This window comes from Zeus faber (genome assembly GCF_960531495.2).
Source record: "Zeus faber genome assembly, chromosome: 3".
Classification (NCBI taxonomy): Eukaryota; Metazoa; Chordata; class Actinopteri; order Zeiformes; family Zeidae; genus Zeus; species Zeus faber.
In genome coordinates, this window is record NC_137190.1 from 16,358,187 (window position 1) to 16,377,802 (window position 19,616).

At 43.3% G+C, this 19,616-nt stretch overlaps 1 protein-coding gene across 1 annotated transcript in view; it reads left to right on the forward strand.

The window, feature by feature from the left end:
* Positions 1–19,616, forward strand: part of LOC307228611 (CUB and sushi domain-containing protein 1-like) — a gene marked incomplete at its 3' end in the record, with an annotated part of 336,038 nt that overhangs the window by 156,374 nt on the left and 160,048 nt on the right. Inside the window, exons 7-9 of the mRNA XM_079998326.1 lie at positions 4,950–5,031; positions 12,334–12,458; positions 17,572–17,693. Of these exons, the coding sequence (XP_079854452.1) occupies positions 4,950–5,031; positions 12,334–12,458; positions 17,572–17,693 (329 nt within the window). The remainder of the gene's footprint in view (positions 1–4,949; positions 5,032–12,333; positions 12,459–17,571; positions 17,694–19,616) is intronic.

Here is a 19,616-nt window from a genome sequence, read left to right on the forward strand (position 1 = left end):
GGAGTGTTATCCCCGCTGCCCGGCGGAGAATGGCTTTTATCGGGGCTATTGCGATCGGTGATCGTTGCGTATTTAAGAGTCTGGGCATGGAACACCTTAAGCTTCCTCAGCTTTACTCCTCGATGAGAAACGCAGTTGTCCCTCTTGCTGGGGCCCAGGACTCATTAAAAAATGCGAGGACCTTTATCACACGGGGAAACGGAGTACATTTCGGCTCTCATCTTGGGACCGCGTCCGCTACCCAACTGAATAGAAGTCGTCTCTCACCGCGCAGCCCAGGTTCATTAAAACATATAAAAAAGTATATTCACAATCCATTTTGGGTCCCAAACCAGTCTTTGAACAACACTTGGCTTGACTGTAGGACTCCCCTGTGTAATATTATGTGTAATGCGGGGAATGTGTAATCTTTATGTAATCTGTAATCATTATGGAGACCCAGAGACTGATGATAATGAGTTTTACCTGTCTAGAGAACGGAGCGCTTATGAATCATAATCTAACTGATTGTCTGTAACGGTCTCCAGCCAATTGCAACGCCACGTCTAATGGATGGACAGACACAATGAGAACAGGCTTTAACCGTCCACACAAGGCTGTTTACCAAGCATATTATGTTACCGCCTTGATTGTAACCTGCTGTCTGCTGCATGCAATCGGGACGTCGCCGTTTAGACAGATAGGTTCAGTCGATGGGTAAAAAGGTAGATGGATCTATTGATGAATCGATTGATTGAATAATATTCTAGAATTAAGCTTTTGGGTTTTTTTGACCCCTGCTCACGAGAAGGTGGAGGAGATTAAGTGAGATGACGAGATGAGAGGCAATCATGTGGGAGGACCAGTGCATATCAACAAACTGCACTTCACAAATCGTCTTCCCATCCAGCAGCCATGCAAAGAGCCTCTCCAGGGTTTTACCTGAAACACATCAGCTGATTGCACGCACGCACGCACACATACACGCACACACACAAACACACACACACACACACACACACACACACACACACACACACACAAGCACACACGCACACACGCACACACACACACTGCACACACACACACACACGCTGCACACACACACACGCGCGCACACGTGCAAACGCATGCACCCAAGCGCCCACGCACACACACACACGCACACACACACACACACACACGTGCCCACGCACACACACACACACACACACACACACACACACACACACACACACACACACTCATACACACACACACACCCATACACACACACACACACACACAAGCACACACGCACACACGCACACACACACACTGCACACACACACACACACACACACGCTGCACACACACGCGCACACGTGCAAACGCATGCACCCAAGCGTCCACGCACACACACACGTGCGCATGCACACACACACACACACACACACCCACACACACACACACACACACACACACTCATACACACACACACACACCCATGCACACACACACACACACACTCATACACACACACACACACCCATACACACACACACACCCATACACACACACACACACACACACACACACACACCCACCCATACACACACACTCATGTGCTCCTTATGCGCTCTCTGCCTCCACTTCCTTTCTTCCTCTCTCTTGCTCCGTCTCTCTCTCTCTCTCTCTCTCTCTCTCTCTCTCTCTCACTCTCTCTCACATTGTCTCTCTCTTTGTCTCTCTCTCTCTATGACCTTACTTCATTTGTTAATACACCAGTCATCCATTTATAACAAATAAACTACTTGTAAAGGGCTCAATATCACATTTAAGTGTTAAATGAATTGCCCCCAGGCCAATGTTTTGAGACATTTTCTCAGCTAGTTGTTTTCTTACTTTTTTTTTTTTCCCTCCATGGACCTATTTAAAATCATTCCTTTTCTCTGGTGTTATCTCACCTATCCTTCATACACCAATACTGGTACGACACCAAATCCACATTCAGTCTAGCTTGTAATGGCATACTTTATATATATATATATATATATATATATATATATATATATATATATATATATATAAAACTGGCTCTCGAGTGAGGTTTCTTGTGTGTCCTGTAAAATGACAGATAGATAGACAGACAGACAGACAGACAGAAAGACAGATAGACAGACAGATAGATAGATAGATAGATAGATAGATAGATAGATAAATAGATAGACAGACAGACAGACAGACAGACAGATAGATACATAGATATATACAAAGATAGACAGATAGACAGACAGACATACAGACAGGCAGATAGATATATACAAAGATAGACAGACAGTCAGACAGACAGATAGACAGAGACTTTTAACGCATGTGTGTATACAGTATGTGCTTGTGTCTGACGGCGTGGAGAGTCTACCTAAGAACAAGGTGTGAAATGGGGACAAAGTGAGTAACAAAAAAAAAAAAAGGCAGGCGTCACTGTGTTAGAATTTCCTAAAAAGTTGTATTTTCAGAGATTAAAGGTTTGCCTAAGACACTTTGATGATATGGAAATGATGTTATGCATCATAAGCTTGTGTTTAAATACTCAGGCTCTTTTAAGTGCAAATATGGGATTAAGTGGAGTTGAGAGTTTTATGACAGTAGCCCTACAGTGCTGTTTGGCAGCTGCTCCCACAATCACAGCATCGCATGTTGTTTGTGCGCTTTTGGTTTTGCTGCAGTGGCATCAACCTTTTCATTTGGTGCCAATGCATGAATTTCTCATCGAGTGAAAGCGTGAATGTGCGTGTATGTGCACTGTTGGCTGCCGATTGGGGAAAAAAAAACAAAAAAAACATCAAAAACACGAAACTGATTTAATTCTATACACAAAATGCACGCGAGTCCACGAACCTACACACACACACGCACACACACACACACACACGTACGTGCTGAGAGAAAGAGGGAGTATAACAGAATTTGGCAGTGAGCAAGGTGAGAATACAGAATGAGAGGCACCCAGCCTGAATGAATGAACAGAGGAGGGCGGAGGGGAGTGAACGATGTGGAGGAGGACAGGGAGAGGCAGGCTGCTTGAAGATACATATTAAGAGGGATGGACAGAAAGGAAGAACGTGAAAGACAGATAGAAGAAGGGAGAATCAGCGGCGCCTTTTGCTCGGTTCATCATTTGCTGTCTGGCGCCTGTCTCTGTTTTTGGTTATTTGTCTGTTCTACCGCGGCTGAAAAATATCGGCGCCGTTTGCATTTGTTTCCGAAAAAATTGATTTTTCTTTTTTTTTTTTTTTTTGAATTGATTCGAAACTCGCCTCTCTCACCAATAAATGACACCCTAGATATAATACTCTGTGGCGGAGCTTTTGTGGAAAATAAATGGAATCAAGCGCTTTCTGCAGCCATTCATGAGATTCCTGCACCTCTCCACCCGCAGTTTGGCTCACTCTTGTTTTTTTCCCGAACCGCTCCAGCGCTCAGATTTGAAGTGCTCTTTTAGAATCGTGCCCTGAATCGTTGGCCTACTGGTAGCCCCGTGACCTTCAACAGAGACGAGCGGTTTCTGACACTTGGTTTCAACATTACGCTCCAAAATACCTCGGCCATCTCCTCATCGCCAGAGGAAGCAGAGCAACACCCGAATCAGCCCTTCAAGCAACCCCATCGCCGAGCCTCCTCCGTCCTTCGCTGTTGGGACGGTGTTATTTTCTCCGAAGGCTCCGTTTCGTGGAGCGGGGCCGGGCGACGCGGCGAAGGGGGCGACGTCGCCTCGGAATCTGGTTTTGCCGTTGTTTGAGGTTCTTCTTCCACCGTTCGGGACAATCCACGGCTCTAATCTTGGAATCGACTTCTCTCTTGTGGACACGTCCAGGGAGGTTGGTTACACAGGTCATGGGCCTTGACCTTCTGGCTTACATTGCACACGGAGGACAGTGGAACGCCAGGGTCCCTGGAGAGGGGACTTGTAGCCCTGAGATTGTACCCACATGGCTGCTATCTGACCTCCGCCCACAATAATCTGCTTTTCTCTCATTTCTCCGTGCTCAAGGTGTGAGACACACACCGACACAAAACAGGAGAATGAGAACGTTTCTCCTTTCAAACTGGTTTCAATTATCCTTTAAATTATTCTTACATTTTTAAAAGACAATCATTTTTTTACAACTTCATAAAGAAGCAAATATTACTGTTCAGGGCATTATGGAATTTCTGTCTGGAATAAGATAAGATCCAGTATTCTTTCCCTTTGTTTTGCCCCACTGAAAACTGAATAAATACATATGTGGTTGTCCAAAGATCATTTTAAATTAACCAATTTCTTTGGAATATATTTTTATTTTGTTCTGTTTTGTGTAAGGACAGTTATCTTTTTTTGTTTTATGTCGGTTCATTTCTACCATGTTATATTTGGACTGGTTTTTTAATTGTTGTTTTTTAATTGTTGTTTTGTCTCTCTCTCTTTTGGTTATTTAGGTATTTAGAACTTAAAATGTGTGGTTCTATTTGCTTTTCTCCTAAAAAAGAAAAAATAAACGCAAATGTGTGCTCTGCCCTTAAATTATAGATTCAGGAGAAAATAAGATGTCTAATGCAATCACAATAACCACACAGAAAGAGACGTGAAAAGAAAAGCTGCAAATCAATTTGGCTGGTCAACATAATAGAATGGTGCTGTTGTTTCTAATAATTATAGGGTGTTTTTGTTTTGGGCTATGCAGATGATTTTTTTTTCGTGTAAAGTCTTCTTTAGTACAACACACACGCCACACACACACACACACACGCACACACACACACACACACACACACACACACACGCACACACCACACACACACACACAAACACACACACACACACACACACACACACACACACACACACACACACACACACACACACACACACACACACACACACACACACACACACACACACACTCTCTCTCTCTCTCTGATTACTATGTTTTCCTTCTTCTTTCCTTCAGTGAGTCAGAGCGGCCTTGCAGGAGATATTTGTCCAGATCCTGGAGTTCCCGAAAATGGCAAGAGGATGGGCTCCAACTTCCAGTAAGTTCCTTTTCTGCTACCTTTGGGTTCAATGAAGAATCCACAATCTTTTGTGCAGGTATTTGCTTTCTTCAGTTTTTTTTGTTTTTTTTGCAGTTGGCCTGACACTAGTCTCACAAATCGGACTTTTTTCAAATGTCTGATGGGATTGGATCTAAAATGTGTAAATAGGGTGTTTCCCTTTCTTTAGCTTCCTATACAGTAGGCTTGACCAAACATGACCAAACTGACCAGCGAAACCATAACAATAACATGACATGGCGGACCATCGATAGCCAGGGACTAAAAAACCCTTTTAGAAAATGAGTGCTGGGATCGACCAACACTGATGAATTAAACTTTTCCCGTAGCCAGGGGGAAGACGAGCTAAAACGTTCTTTGACAAAAAATCCAAGAAGGTTTCCAATCCTCAACAGAGTGTAAGACTGGACGCTGCAGAAATACACCGATTAAAATACTCGTCTGTAAGCTCCGTCTTGCCACTCAAATGCGAAGCAGTTTCTCTTCGGTACGATATCCCCGCCACACTCCTTTGATGCTCTGGGAGGGGCTTCCCCCCAGAAGTCCCTATCAGCAATCTGTCCCCATCCAGATGGTTAATCAAATCTTTTTGGGAAATGTACTTTATTAGCATCGGTCTATTTAATTCCTGATTACTTTGTAGTCTGCTCAACAAGTGCAACCTCATAAATGGTGATACAATTATTCATATTTAGCTGCATTTGTAGCTGCTTTCAAAGTGCAATGGCTTTGATCAGCTGCTCATCACTGAATTGACACTAGGTCCACGAGTAAACACCCACAGTTAAGACTCTTAGTTATTGGAAGTTTTACATTACTCCCTAAACGCTCTAATTAAAGTGCCTCTAATTAAAGTGGTAATCCATAAGTTTGTCCGTGGTGGGTTATTTACACTATAAGTCCCAGAAATCCATTTAAAAAATGTTTGTTTTCAACATCCGGGTTCACGTAGTTCACGTTCTTTTCTTGTAAGTTTGCCCTCAAAATGGCTAGAGCCAGGCCTGTGTGGGTGTGTGTGCAGGGAGGAGGCGGAGAGGGGTCCAAAAAATGTTTGCAGCGGTGCCTATCGCCATCATGTTACGCTACTGGATCACACCATCCGCCAACTACAGTATTTCCATCACTCGTTTATGGCGACTAAATATTAATCATTTGTGATTTTCTGGAGACCAAATCATACAGCCCGGCTTCATCTGGATTTAAAACGAGCTGAAGCACAAAGAGTCTAAATAACGCCTGAAAAAAAATTACGGGGGAAAAAAAAAACAAAACGCCTCCTAATCTCAGGCTCCCACTGTTTCCCTTCAGCATTAGTAACCATTAGTCTACACGCTTAGAGAGACTATTAGAGGAAATGTCTGCGTTAGAGCAAGGTCATTACCTCTGTGTGTGTTTGTGCGTGCGTGGGTGTGGATGTGCAGGAGCAGACAAGAGCGTCGAGTCCAATCACCCTTAAGCACCAGGCCCCAGTTGTTCAGGAGTAATCTGATGGGATTTCGGCTATCGGATTGGATCAAATCCTAAAAATGCGTTGTTCAAAAGAAAAAAAAAACATTCTGAAATCGGAGGGGATCATGTAATCCGGTCTTGGTTTTGATCTGGATCAAAACTTCAGTATGTGTTGTTCAAATTTTTTTAGTAGGATTGGGATACCTTTTATCCAAAATATCAGGATTATCCTGATCCCAGCAGAAGAGTGGATTCAGGGTTACTTTTTTACCTTAAAATAACAGCTTCAGAATCATTTTGATGGTACACTGACTTGTAGTATGGAGAATGGCACCTCTTTCATTCCCACCTAAGCCCCGAAAGCATGTTCTTGCTCTATGTAATGTCAAGGTTGCAGGCAACCATGGTTCCCTGTGGTGGGACCAGATCTTTTACTCATGGGACCGATCATCAGATCACGTAATCCAATAGAAACTCTCTGCACTCACGTCTGGAAAGGCAGAGGAAGTGACGACACCGCACTTCCGTCCCGCCCCCGCGGTTATATATTGCGGCCCGACATACGCTTCCCCCTTATTCGGATGCTGAGCGCCTCGGAAAGGCACTGTACCACAACACAGTAATAGATCTTGTCCCTCCTCAGGGAACCGTGGTTCCTGCGTAACCGTGGGGTTCCCTATCGCAGGGACTGTGATCTATTACTCATGGGACTGTATACCATCACTTGTTGGTATGGTGATCACCTGAGGGACGTTCACATAATAAGGAACCCCCCACTGGCGTGCCTATCCCAGACATGTGAATCGACGTGTGAGGAAAAATCCTTATTTCCATCACTCGTCTTTGGCGACTAAATATGAATCATTTGTGATTTGCTGGAGACGAAATTATACTGCCCGGCTTCATCTGGCTTTGAAACAAATAGAAGCACAAAGAGTCTTGGGCCCCCCCCGAAGAGGGCCCAATGGGAGACCCTCCCCTGGTGGAGTGTGTGGCCAATAGGCCAAGTCTATGGCTTCCACCAGCCAATGCGCCAACCGCTCCTTGGACAGGGGCCTACCCTTTGCTTGGGTGCCGAAGCACACAAACAGCCTGAAGCCCTTAGTGCAGTCACTATAACACTGCAGCGCCCAAAACGGGCCCAAGGTGTTACGCCTCTCCTGCTCCTCTATCTCAAAAGGTGGTGGAGAGGAGCTGCTCGAACAGAGGCCCTGACAGAGTCCGCAAGACTACCAATAAGTCCCAAAATAGGATTAGGGATGCCCGGGCTGGATGAGGCGTTGCATGCCAAAAATACGAGACGCCAGCAAGTGACTGCCTGGTGTGAAGCCATCCAAGCCCACATGACATGCGGGAATAGCTGCCAGACACGTCTTTACTGTAGCGGCCGTTTTCACCTCAAACACGGCGAGGCCACACTGTGGTAGGCCTCAAACCCCGTCACCTGTAGGGATTCTCCCACCTCTTCGCCAGAGAAGAGAGGGATGATCAGAGCTAACTGGCGGGGGAGTCCGTCGTAGAACTCCTCGTCCAGCATGGGCAAAGCTTTGTCAAGGACTGCTGCGGTGGGGGGCCCAACTTTCTGGCCACACGCTTGGAGACCTCCAGGAGCTCGGCTTCCAGCAGCCTTGGTGGGGCCGTGGACAGGCTGGAGCTCGTCCGAAGGCTGGGGAGGCTCTCCTCCTCGTCCAAGTCTGACGACTCCGTCTTGGCCCAGAAACATATCCCTAACTGCGGTTCCTCCGGGATGTGACTCAGAAGGGGGACCGGTGGGGTGTGGGAGACGGGCTAGCCCAATGAGGAGTGGCCACGAGAATGGGACCAGCTCCTGTGCAAATGCTAGCTGGGGGAGTGGGCTCCTCCTTCTGCATCCTCCTCACACAAGCACACTGCCTGCTCCTGATGGTTGCCCGGCAGAGCTGGGTGCAGGCTGGACACCACGGAGCTCCAGGAGGGCAGCCTCGGCATGCTACCCACCCAGCCACACGGCGCAGGACCAATGGCGGTCGCCTTTCTTCCTGCGGTGTCCATAGTCGGCGTACAACCTTCCCGGTGCCTTAGCTCTATTTCCTTGCCGGAGGAAAAAAGAGAATGGAAAATATATTTTATATATATGTACTGCCTCACCGAACGGTACTCGGGCCGGTGAGGCAGGTCAACATAAAACCGACTCACAGGAGTGGGATCAAAGAGATGAAGCAGACGTGGAAATTTTGTTTGTGGATTCTTCTTATGCGTAAGTCAGAAAAGAGGAGGAAGCAGAAGTGGGGCTGTAATATATACCCACGGGGGTTGGTCAGAAGTGTGGCGTTGTCACTTCCTCTGCCTTTCCAGGAGTGAATGTAGAGCGTTTCAACTGGATAACGTGATCTGACGATCAATCCCATGAGTAATAGATCGCAGGCCCTATCCCTGGTATTGAACTTCTGTGTTCTGGTACGAAGCCGCGGGAAAGGTGCATTACACTTTACAGCACTACATCTCTTCTTTGATGTTTTGCTCGGGTAATTACCTTTTGTTTGCCTGATAGAATGTATTAAAAATAAGATAATTTCTAAACTTGCCGGTCAAAATGTCCGGCACCCCCACGCTCCAGCTCTCACTTTCATGGCTCCACGTGGTTTGTTTCACCCTCACCCAAAATAAATTACCAAGTTTTTTGACAGTGGTAACTGCACTTAGAAACTGTAGGGACGCCAAATCCCAAACACCAAAAGTTTCATAGTGCTGCTTTAAGGAACAAACTGTGACCCACCACATGCAGACCCGGTGCATTTTGGGGGAGCCTACTTTAAGCTCGACGTGAAAAACATTGGAAATGTATTTTTTCGTCCAAAATTAGATTTATAGCAGATGTATATTCCTGAAGCTGTTTTCCATCTCTCAACGTATTTTCAAAACTGAGTTTGATTCCTAAATATTATATTAACAGTAAAAAGTCCAGGCTGCTTAGATCCACCAGCATTTCACAGGGAGAAAAAAGTCATTCACCAACTCGTTGAACTCGCAGAACAGCCCAAACGCAGATCTTACGGTTCCATTTTATGCAAACATGCAGATCAAGATCATCCTTCCATTTTCCGAGCGATGTAAAGTCAGAATATGAGACTATAACGTTACAGGTCTTCTTCGCGTGATAAAAAATAATGTTGTTGTGACGCTGCCGACGACACATCGAAGAAGAGCTAACGTCACTTCCGTAACGATGTTTTAAAGAAACAGCAGCAACAAATAAACACCGGGAGCAAGAATTTTAACTTCTCCGTGAAAACATATTCTCCGTGTGGTTATGGATTAAGAGGAGAGGGCAGAAGCTCAAAATTATATTGCGAAACTGTCAGCAAGAAGCGGCGCAGCCGGGTTCTCCCAGAAAACACCAATTCCCAGAATGCAAATGTCATCGTCGTCCCCTGGTGATAGGTTTTCATGCATTTCATGCGATCTGAAAAGTGACACTTTCTTAAAACTATCATTGTTACAAAACAATAAATGCAGTAAATGGCAATGTTTAGAAGTCACAGTATAATAGAGGCGTCATGCTACTATAGTGAGCATGAACTTAGAAAATAACTTTGAAAATAAATTAAAATAAAAGGATTAACTTGAATTATTCTTTTTTAAATATCTTTTTTTTATAAATGAATGATTCAAATATTATTTCAGAAAAACACATTAAACATGATCTCAGGAGGAGTACTGGAAATGTCTGAAAAGTCTGGAATTGCTTCTAAAGCTTTAAAGCCTGATTTCGAGAGCTTCTGTTTCCAAAACTTATTAGTATTTAATAAGTCATAACTTCCAAAATATTTGCTTGATTCTCACAAACGATACCTTGTTTTGAAGCTCTGATTCCACTTTTATTATAATGTGAATAGAAAATGTCAAATTTCAAATTGTAACCCTGAAGTACACTGTGGGTGACAAATGTAATGAAGCTTTAAAATCGGTCAAAATATATGTATCAATATTTGTATCATGTAGTAGATAGATATTTATTTATATTTTACACTTGATTTGTTAAACCGCTACAGTGAAGTAAACAAAAAAAAAAACCAAATAAATAAATAAATAAAATAAAACAAAATAATCCTCCAAACAGCTGTCAATATCAAACGAAAATAATGTGTTTAAGCTTAGCTGTCATTCATTGGAGGTGAAAGCACACAAGCTCTTTATGGGTCTCAAGGTGTAGAGGCCGGTGGGGCCTCGATTGTAGAGGAAAGTGAGCCATTTCCTCCTAATGCAGAGGAAGCATTTATTCTGGATCCCAGCCCTGTTGTTGTGGAAGAAGGTGGATCCTCGCTGGGGGAGAGATTTTGGGGCCCAGCCTCTAGGGGGGTCCATGGGGACATTTTGGGAGGGCCCCTTTCGATCTCCGCTCCGCTTATTATTTCCACAGGAGTTCCGAAAAGAGGCCAGAAACGTTCTTTGCCACACAAGGATGATGATGCCTTTTAGTCGGTTCTCAAACGAGAAACCGGAAGGGCAGGAGCACAGATTTGTCTGGCAGAGCAACAAATCACTCTTACCCAGCGACAGAAAAGCAAAGACGGACCCCCTGGCTTTGAGATCCACCTCCTAAAAGCGGGGCTTCCAAAAGCTGCACTCTCCACAAATGCAGAACTCAGAACGTTCTTTATTCCGTTAACTACTGGACATTTTGCCTTTTTATAATTTAAAAAACATGTGAAAAATATCCACAAGGTATTTTTTGTTTATTTTTATTTATTTTTTGTGGGTCGGATGAGGAGTCTGACTGTTTAAATGACTTGAAAATGGAATGGGATGTTTGTATTGTTTTACTGTGCTGTTTTCTGTCTCTTCAAATAATAACACTTGTTCTTTACATAGTTGGTCGCCAAATTGTGATATGTAATCCCAATTACAGCATTGGTAATCCGGATTTAGTCATCTTGGAAATTTTCTGACTCAAAATGATCCCATCAAATATTGCTTTGAAAATCCAGCACAAAAGTAAGATGGATTACCTGATCCTGGATAGCAAAACCTGGGATTTCCAAATCCGGATCGTTCTGAATCAGTTTAAACTTTTTTTTAACAACTGTGCCCGCTACACAGAGAGACAGCGTAATGAGCAAGGTCTGCAGAGGGAGCTGGGAAACAAAAAACAAAAAAACAAAAAAAAACCTTCTATTTTTGGGCGGTTAAATTTGATAGACACGCCATTTCTGTTCCATTTGTGTTTGTTGTTATGAGCTCGGGTTTAGGAAGCCTCTTCTCAGCCGTAAGAATTGCCGAAACAACTTGATTTATCGTGACAAAAAAAATGCACTGCAGAAGCTTTCGTTGCAGGAATCAGGGCCAAGTGGCACCGTACGACACTGTGCAGCCATTTAACAAGCAGAAACGTGCACGGAGGAGGGTTTTTCTTTTCTTTTTATCGGGTGGTGGACTGCTTTATGTATCAGCAGGTTTCAGACATTTAGCTTTGTGTCCATGTAATCATCAGTCTTCCACTTAGCTTGCTGGATGACTCTTAAATCTCAGCGTGGGGGTTAAAGAGAGCGGAGCAAGTGAAAAAAATACAAAATATTATATAGAAAATAAGGAATTGTATGAGGGTTGCCAAGAATTTCGAAATGACAATTGATTGACAAGTTGTGTTCGAGGAGAGATTTTGACAACCAGTGAACGACTCATCCAACAGTTATTATTGATATCAAATTGACTTCAGTGTGGATGAAAGGGCTGGGCTGTCAGGGAAAGTATGTTCTCATAAAGCGAGCCTGTGTTTCAGACATCCCGCTGGTGCTTGCAGTTCTTCAAAGCCTCATGATTATTCTGTGTTCCCCCCGTCATCCCGCTCCTCAGAGTGGGCTCCAGCGTCCAGTTCAGCTGTGATGACAGCTACGTCCTGCAGGGCTCCAAGAGCATCACCTGCCAGAGAGTCACCGACACCCTGGCAGCCTGGAGCGACCACCGCCCCATCTGCAGGAGTAAGACCTGTCTGTCCGTCTGTCTGTCTGTCTGTCTGTCTGTCTGTAAGTCTCTCGAACAGTCATATTTGTCATTCAGTCTTTTTTCTTTAGAAGTACTGTAAGTACCAAACACACACACACACACACACACACGCAATCCTTTTTTCCATATTTCAATATTTCACAATACAGAAAGCCGTTCCAAAATATATATATGAATTGGTAAATATAATATTATAATATATAATAATATAAATATTCAATATAAATAAATGAACATAAAAAGTATAAAGTTAAGTGTGGCAGTTCTGCCTGCCTCACAGCACCTGAGTAGCTCTTCTAGGGTCTCGCTGCCGCAGAGACACAGGCGGTGATGGTGAAATTACACCAGTTTATTGGAGAGAATAGCAAAATATAACAAGCCAGGAGCAGATGGAACGCTGTCATGACTGAGGCTCTACCGTGTGTGTGTGTGTGTGTGGGGATGGGTGATGGGTTAACCTGCATTCATTAATTGCTCTGACGAACAACGGTGCACAGCCACCCCTGCTCCTGGGCCCAATTAACTAGACCCGAGGCAGGTGTGGCCCCTCACGCACCACACCCACACCACATTTAGTATAAATGAAAATGCTATCTAAGAAACACTTTAGTCAACAATGACTAACAGTTCAATCTGCTGACGAGCTGATAGGGTAGCATGCTATTCCTGTTGCAGTCCAACTGAATGATTGATAAAATGGCCATTTTTTGACCATTTAAATAATGGAGCGAGTGAGTGGAAAAATAGCTGCACGGTGTGAGTGACAGAGTGGAGCAGCGTGTTTAGTGACAATGCCCTGTTGGTTGCTCTGCTCCATGGTTTCAAGGCTGACAGCCTTTGCGAACACACACACATGTGCATCCTGGAAAACACATATACACCCAGACACACACACACACACACACACACACACACACACACACACCCTGCTTCAGGGCTCGGCCACTGAGTATTGTTGCAGCTATATATGTGGTGTGACATTGTCCTTGTGGATACTGGCTTTCGATGTACTATATGTGTGTGTGTGCGTGTGTGTGTGTGTGTGTGTGTGTGTGTGTGTGTGTGTGTGTGCGTGCGTGTGCGTGTGTGTAACAGACAAGTTGTCTACATGCTCAGACATATTCTGTAGGGTCCCTGTCACATCGCATTATGGGGTGTGTGTGTGTGTGTGTGTGTGTGTGTGTGTGTGTGTGTGTGTGTGTGTGTGTGTGTGTGTGTGTGTGTGTGTGTGTCTGTGCGCGCGTGTGTGTGTTATAAAACTGTGTGCTGTAGCTGCTGGAGCTTGCCTGCTCCTATGACAAGGTCTGTGCCCGTCACAAAAGAAAACCCAAAGCCCAGCGATGGAGGGGAGGGAGATGGAAAAAAGAGCCAATCTGACACTTTCAGGGCGCATAACAACAGTATGAAATGCAAATATTAATTGTATTAAAAGTTTTAAATTTAATATACAAAAAGATATAAATGAATAAAAATAATAATGTGTTGAAAATTTTTTGTAATTGTTATTTATTATTATTATTATCATTATTATTATTATTATTAATAATTACCAGGCATCCTAATTTTGATTGAATCACTGATTTAAACACTTCCAACCTATTAACGTGTTGAGCACATTTTCACATTATTCACACGTCACGTCGTCACTTTGAGGTGAAAGCGCTCAATTGGTTTCCTGGAGCCTTGACGTGCGACCACACCCGAAACACGCGACACTACACCACCACCACCACCACCACCACCACTGTCCTGGGTATCTTTAGCTTCTCATTCAGATGGAAAGGCAGACGGGCGGTCAGACAGACAGACAGACATACAGACAGACAGACAGACAGACAATAAATATATCTGAGTGTGAACTTCCATCTCTGCTGAGACGTAACTGTTAATTAGAAACTGTTCTTTCCAGTGAATCACTGCGGTGTGTGTGTGTGTGTGTGTGTGTGTGTGTGTGTGTGTGTGTGTGTGTGTGTGTGTGTAATTGTCTCATTAAGATGCAGATCAATCATTGTATATTTTTGCTTCCACTCCTCTCTTTCTCTCTCTCTCTCTCTCTGCACCCTCTCTCACTCTCTGTCTGTCTCTCTCTCTCTCTCGGTGCTTCTACACTAAAATGACACTTTTATTTTTGGCAGAGGGTGGCGTTCACCAAACAAGCAGCGTTAGCACGTTAGCATTGTGTGTCGCATCCGGGGATGCCATTTTAAGCTTAATTTTAGTTTATTTGTTTTTTTCTTCCTTTGACTTTTACTCCTTTTTAAAGTATTTTTTATGGGAGCACAAAGAGCTTTACATTATCCACAAATAATAATTATAATAGTAATAATAATGATAATAATAATAACAATAACAACAATAATAATAATAATAATAATAATAATAATTATTATTATTATTATTAGTGTTATTATAATAATTATTATTATTATATTATAATAATAATAATTATTATTATTATTATTAATATTATTATTATTATTATTATTATTAACTATCATAACTCATCATCATCATCTGCCCCAAATCAAATTTTTCATCATGTCCGTGGGTAAATCGGTTCCATGACATTCATAGGCTACTGAAAATAATAGGGGGCGGGGACCCCAAATAATAATAATAATTATAATAATAATAATAATAATAATAATAATAATAATAATTCTTCTTCTTCTTCTTCTTCTTCTTCTTCTTCTTCTTCTTCTTCTTCTTCTTCTTCTTCTTCCTCTTCTTATTATTATTATTATTGTTATTAATAAATTAAATAATTAAGATTAGAAATAACTTTTTTTAATAATAGAACAGACATACATGATATACGAGGGAGGAGAAAAGCCAATAAATGAATGAAAAGAAAATAGAGATGGGAGAGAAATGCATTTTACTCCATCACCCTTTCCTTGCCGTCCTCTTTGTTTCCGCTGCCCGTTGTCACCTTCTATCACTTTGTTTGATCTGTTTCACATTTTTGGCTGTATCTCCACTCCCCCTGTCTGCACATTTATTTTCAGTTTTTCTCATTCTGCCCTCTCTCTGTCTCTAATGACAGCCATTGCCTCCAGCGAAGTCATTATAATAAAAACGGGCAAATATATGATCAGGTGTAGTTCTTTTTTTTTTTTTTTTTTCACGCCCTCACAATGTGACACCGCCTGTTGACTAAAAGTGGCTAAAATTGAAAATGTCAAGGTAGCTCTTCAATATTATGGTGCCCTGGAGAGAGGTTTAAGGGCACTCCTGACAGAACACACTGACTTTATGACAAATATTCCTCTAAGGCGATACTATGCAGGGACTTTTATGAGCCAGTGTCGACAGCTAATATTGCTTTCAGCAGTAAATAGGTAAAAATCAATCTGGATAAAAAGTGCACTATGCTATCCTCGCCGGGCTCCACAGGGAGGCAGGTTTTAGGACACACACACACACACACACACACACACACACACACACACACACACACACACACATCCGTGATCTATAAAAATGATGAATTAAACTCCACTTTACACAAATATACTTCTTAACTTATAAGTGTGTAGAATAAGTGACATTTTTTCTTTGGTTTGTATTATAACCTTCATGAAATTATGAAATTAAAAAATTTGAAAATGAAAGTACGAAAATTAAGCGGAATACAAACGCAAAACCCACATTCGATTGTTTTCAATTCACTCGATCTTTCACACCAAAAGGCGAGTATGAATTAGAAAATGCAACGATTTGATGACTCATAGAAATAAGTCAACATAAAGCACGTGCAGCAGTGGTCATCCTCCTAACTTAACATTAACATGCAAAACACACAAAAGGTGTTTTGCACCATTTATTTAGCAATTTTACAGGTGGAGTCAATCTTGAAGCTATTTTGCGGAACAAAATATAAAATCCACTTCAACATTTATAAATGGATGCACTTGGGTTTTTTCTTTATCAATTATTATTCTCGTATTTACCAACACCTTTATTAAGAAATCCTTTACACCTGGGAATTCCAGGTTGAGAAAGTAAGAATCCTGCCATGATTTTGCTCCAGCCGTGCACTAATCAGATGGTTCGAGTTCAAGGTCATGACATTCCACTGCATTTATGCATGACCGCATGTATATTCCACTCTTCAGTTGCACCTTGGGTTAATGCTAAACAGCAAATCCATGGACGGCTCACTCTAAATCCCAGAGTGGAATGTTGTGCCTTCCGAACCCGGATTTTCCACTTCTGATTGCACTGTATGTCAGGAATCGCACGTTGTAGATTCTCTCGGGTGTAGCTTGATGATAGTGGTGGTGCGGGGAGTTTCAACTCGACATTAAAATGTATATTGCAACGTAAGCATTCCCCAACATCGGGAACGTCAAAATGGTTTTTACGCTGTTATTGGAAAAAAAAAAGATGTTAATTAAAAATGTCCATGAAAACGGGTCTGAGTCGAAAGTCAAGCTCGAGGCGTCTGGGGGTCAGAGTCTAAGGATGAAAGCTGGAGGAGGCTTCTTTCTTTTGAAGCAGCAGAAAGTATAATAATCAAAATATAATATATAGGTCAAATGTATTATTTCTCGCCAGGTTATTACAAAATGTGTGAAACAATTAATTGTTATTTTTTGCAAGATTACACAAGACGCCAGAGCTTTTTTCAGCATCTTATTTGTTCCCCGCCTTGTCTATTTCATGCAAAACACTATTCAACAATTGTAAATTGTTTTCTTCTAAGTCTTAGTCTGGATCCTTTATGCACAGCCTCGTTGCAGCCTCTCCTTTTCAATGTCTCTCATTTCCTCCAGTTTAGCCGTAATCAAACCGGCTGTAACTTGCACAGTCGAACCGGCATTAATACATAATCCGGGTCTTTTTTGCCACAGCATTGTGCGATGCGCACACTCCCCGGTGTGAGGTTTACAACAAAACATGTTTTCCTTCCGCTATTTATTCCTCCCACTTTTCTGTGCGCGACACTGTGGGCGTCCGCGTTCCATCTGCATGCAGATTTGAGACGACTTTAATGAATCGCATTCTCTTTCCCCATCCATCCATCCATCCATCCATCCATCCATCCATCCATCCATCCATCCATCGCTCCGCTTCCCTCGGCAGCTCGTACCTGTGGCAGTAACCTGCGTGGGCCCAGAGGAGTCATCACCTCCCCAAACTACCCCGTCCAGTACGAGAACAACGCTCACTGCGTGTGGGTCATCACCGCTCTGGATTCGGGGAAGGTCAGTTGGTTTTATCGCCTCCTTTTCACTCGCCCTCTTTCACTCTCTCTCTCCCTCTCTCTCTCTCTCTCTCTCTCTGTCCTCTTTTCTATTCTCTTTTTATTTCATTGCCAGGAGAAATGAAGAAGCCCTCTTTGTTCACACCGACAGCCATCTTTAATCAACACCGTCCCCCTCCGCCTCGTGTTGCGCAGTTTACTGACCCTTCCACTCCCGGGGAGGTCACAAAAGAAATCAACAGTACACAGTTGTCTTCGGATCATTTGACATCACGTGGGGGGTCAAAGAGGCCGACGCACGCTGACACCTTTTAGGGAATCTCTGTCGGTATTGTCGTTCACCGGGCAGAGAGCAGTTGTCTCTTGCGCCTTAAGGGGACGCTGATGTGCCAAGTTGTCCTGTTTAATGACTTGCACGGGGCTTCGAAAACACACACACACACACACACACACACACACACACACACACACACACACACACACACACACACACACACACACACACACACACACAAGGCGTGCACGCTGCCGACGCCACGACGGCTACAAACGACTTATCTCAACGAGACGATTGCGAGTGATGCCTGCTGGTTTAGTGAAACTACGCGAAATGCAGCACCTGTGTGTGACCTTCGCTTTTCAATTTGGATTCAGCAAAGCAGCACAGCAACTAGGATTAGAAGACTTGAAGACATGAACGCGGATATGTCATAACGTGTTGTTTTATTTATCAAGTATCTGTGTGATAAGTGTGATAAGGTACAGCCAGCCACGTCATCATAGCAGAATAACCGCCGTCACAGGGGTTTATTTTAGCAAATATAATAAAATGATGTAATATTTAATATCATGAAATGTATTATTTGAATATTTACTAAAAATTATTTATTTGATACTGCAGTTTTGGAGAGAGCAGAGCATCAAACTGCTATTGCCAACAGATTAAGGCTCTTAATTTTGGCAGGGGGGTGAGGAAGGCTGGCGAGGCGAGTCCAAACTGGCTCCAAAACTGCCCGTCTTCTACTGGCCAGCTCGCACCGCGGGTTAGCTCCGGTGGCGGGGACGTCGATGAGGACGCCGTGCTGCTGAGTTAATTCCTCGACGGGAAAATAATCGCTCACTCAGAAAGTTCACGTTTTTAACACCCCGATGCTCTCGGTCGGAGGCAACTGATGCCCGAATTCCTGAACAGCGCCTCCGGGAAATCGGGAAACAGCGAGGAGATCACGGGGACGGCGTCTCTCCCGCATCGCCCTGCAGAACCGCGCTCGGGAGAGAGGTGCCCGTACTACGAAGCACAGCCCCGTAGTTACGATTTTTTTTCCCCGGCTTATTTCTCACCTTATTGCACCGCATTGACCCGAGCAAGCGGCTTTTTACGGGGAGAAATCCAGAGAGAAAGTGAAAATGAAATGCAGCAAATGTTAAGGGATGACCGCCACAATAAAAGCACACATTTAATGTTACATCATGCTTTAAATGTTGAGTTCAGCCATGACAAAGTTTCTCAGTTTTGCCTTCTCCTGCTTTACTTTCTTTCTGAATTATTGGTCCAAGTTCTCACAACATTGTCACAAAGCCCCCCTCCCCACCCCCTCAACTATCTTTTTTATTTATTTATTTATTTTTTTGGGTCAAGGAAACTTTGTTGTTAAGTCATTGTTGTGTAGACATGAATAATTTATGGTGCTGCGGTACAATCTGTCCAAATTCTCTTTGTCTGTAGTTGCTTGTCCCGGTCTCCTCCTCTCTCCACCTCTTCTCACCTTCCTCTCTTCACTTCTCCTCTCTTCACCTCGTGTCTCATGCTTTTTTTTTTTGTTGTTTTTTGGGGTTTTTTCCCGAACTCCAGCCAGGTTGTTCCCACCTCGGTTTTTTTTTTTTTCTTTGCTTTTTTTCTCTCTGACTATAGCTCTCGTTGAAT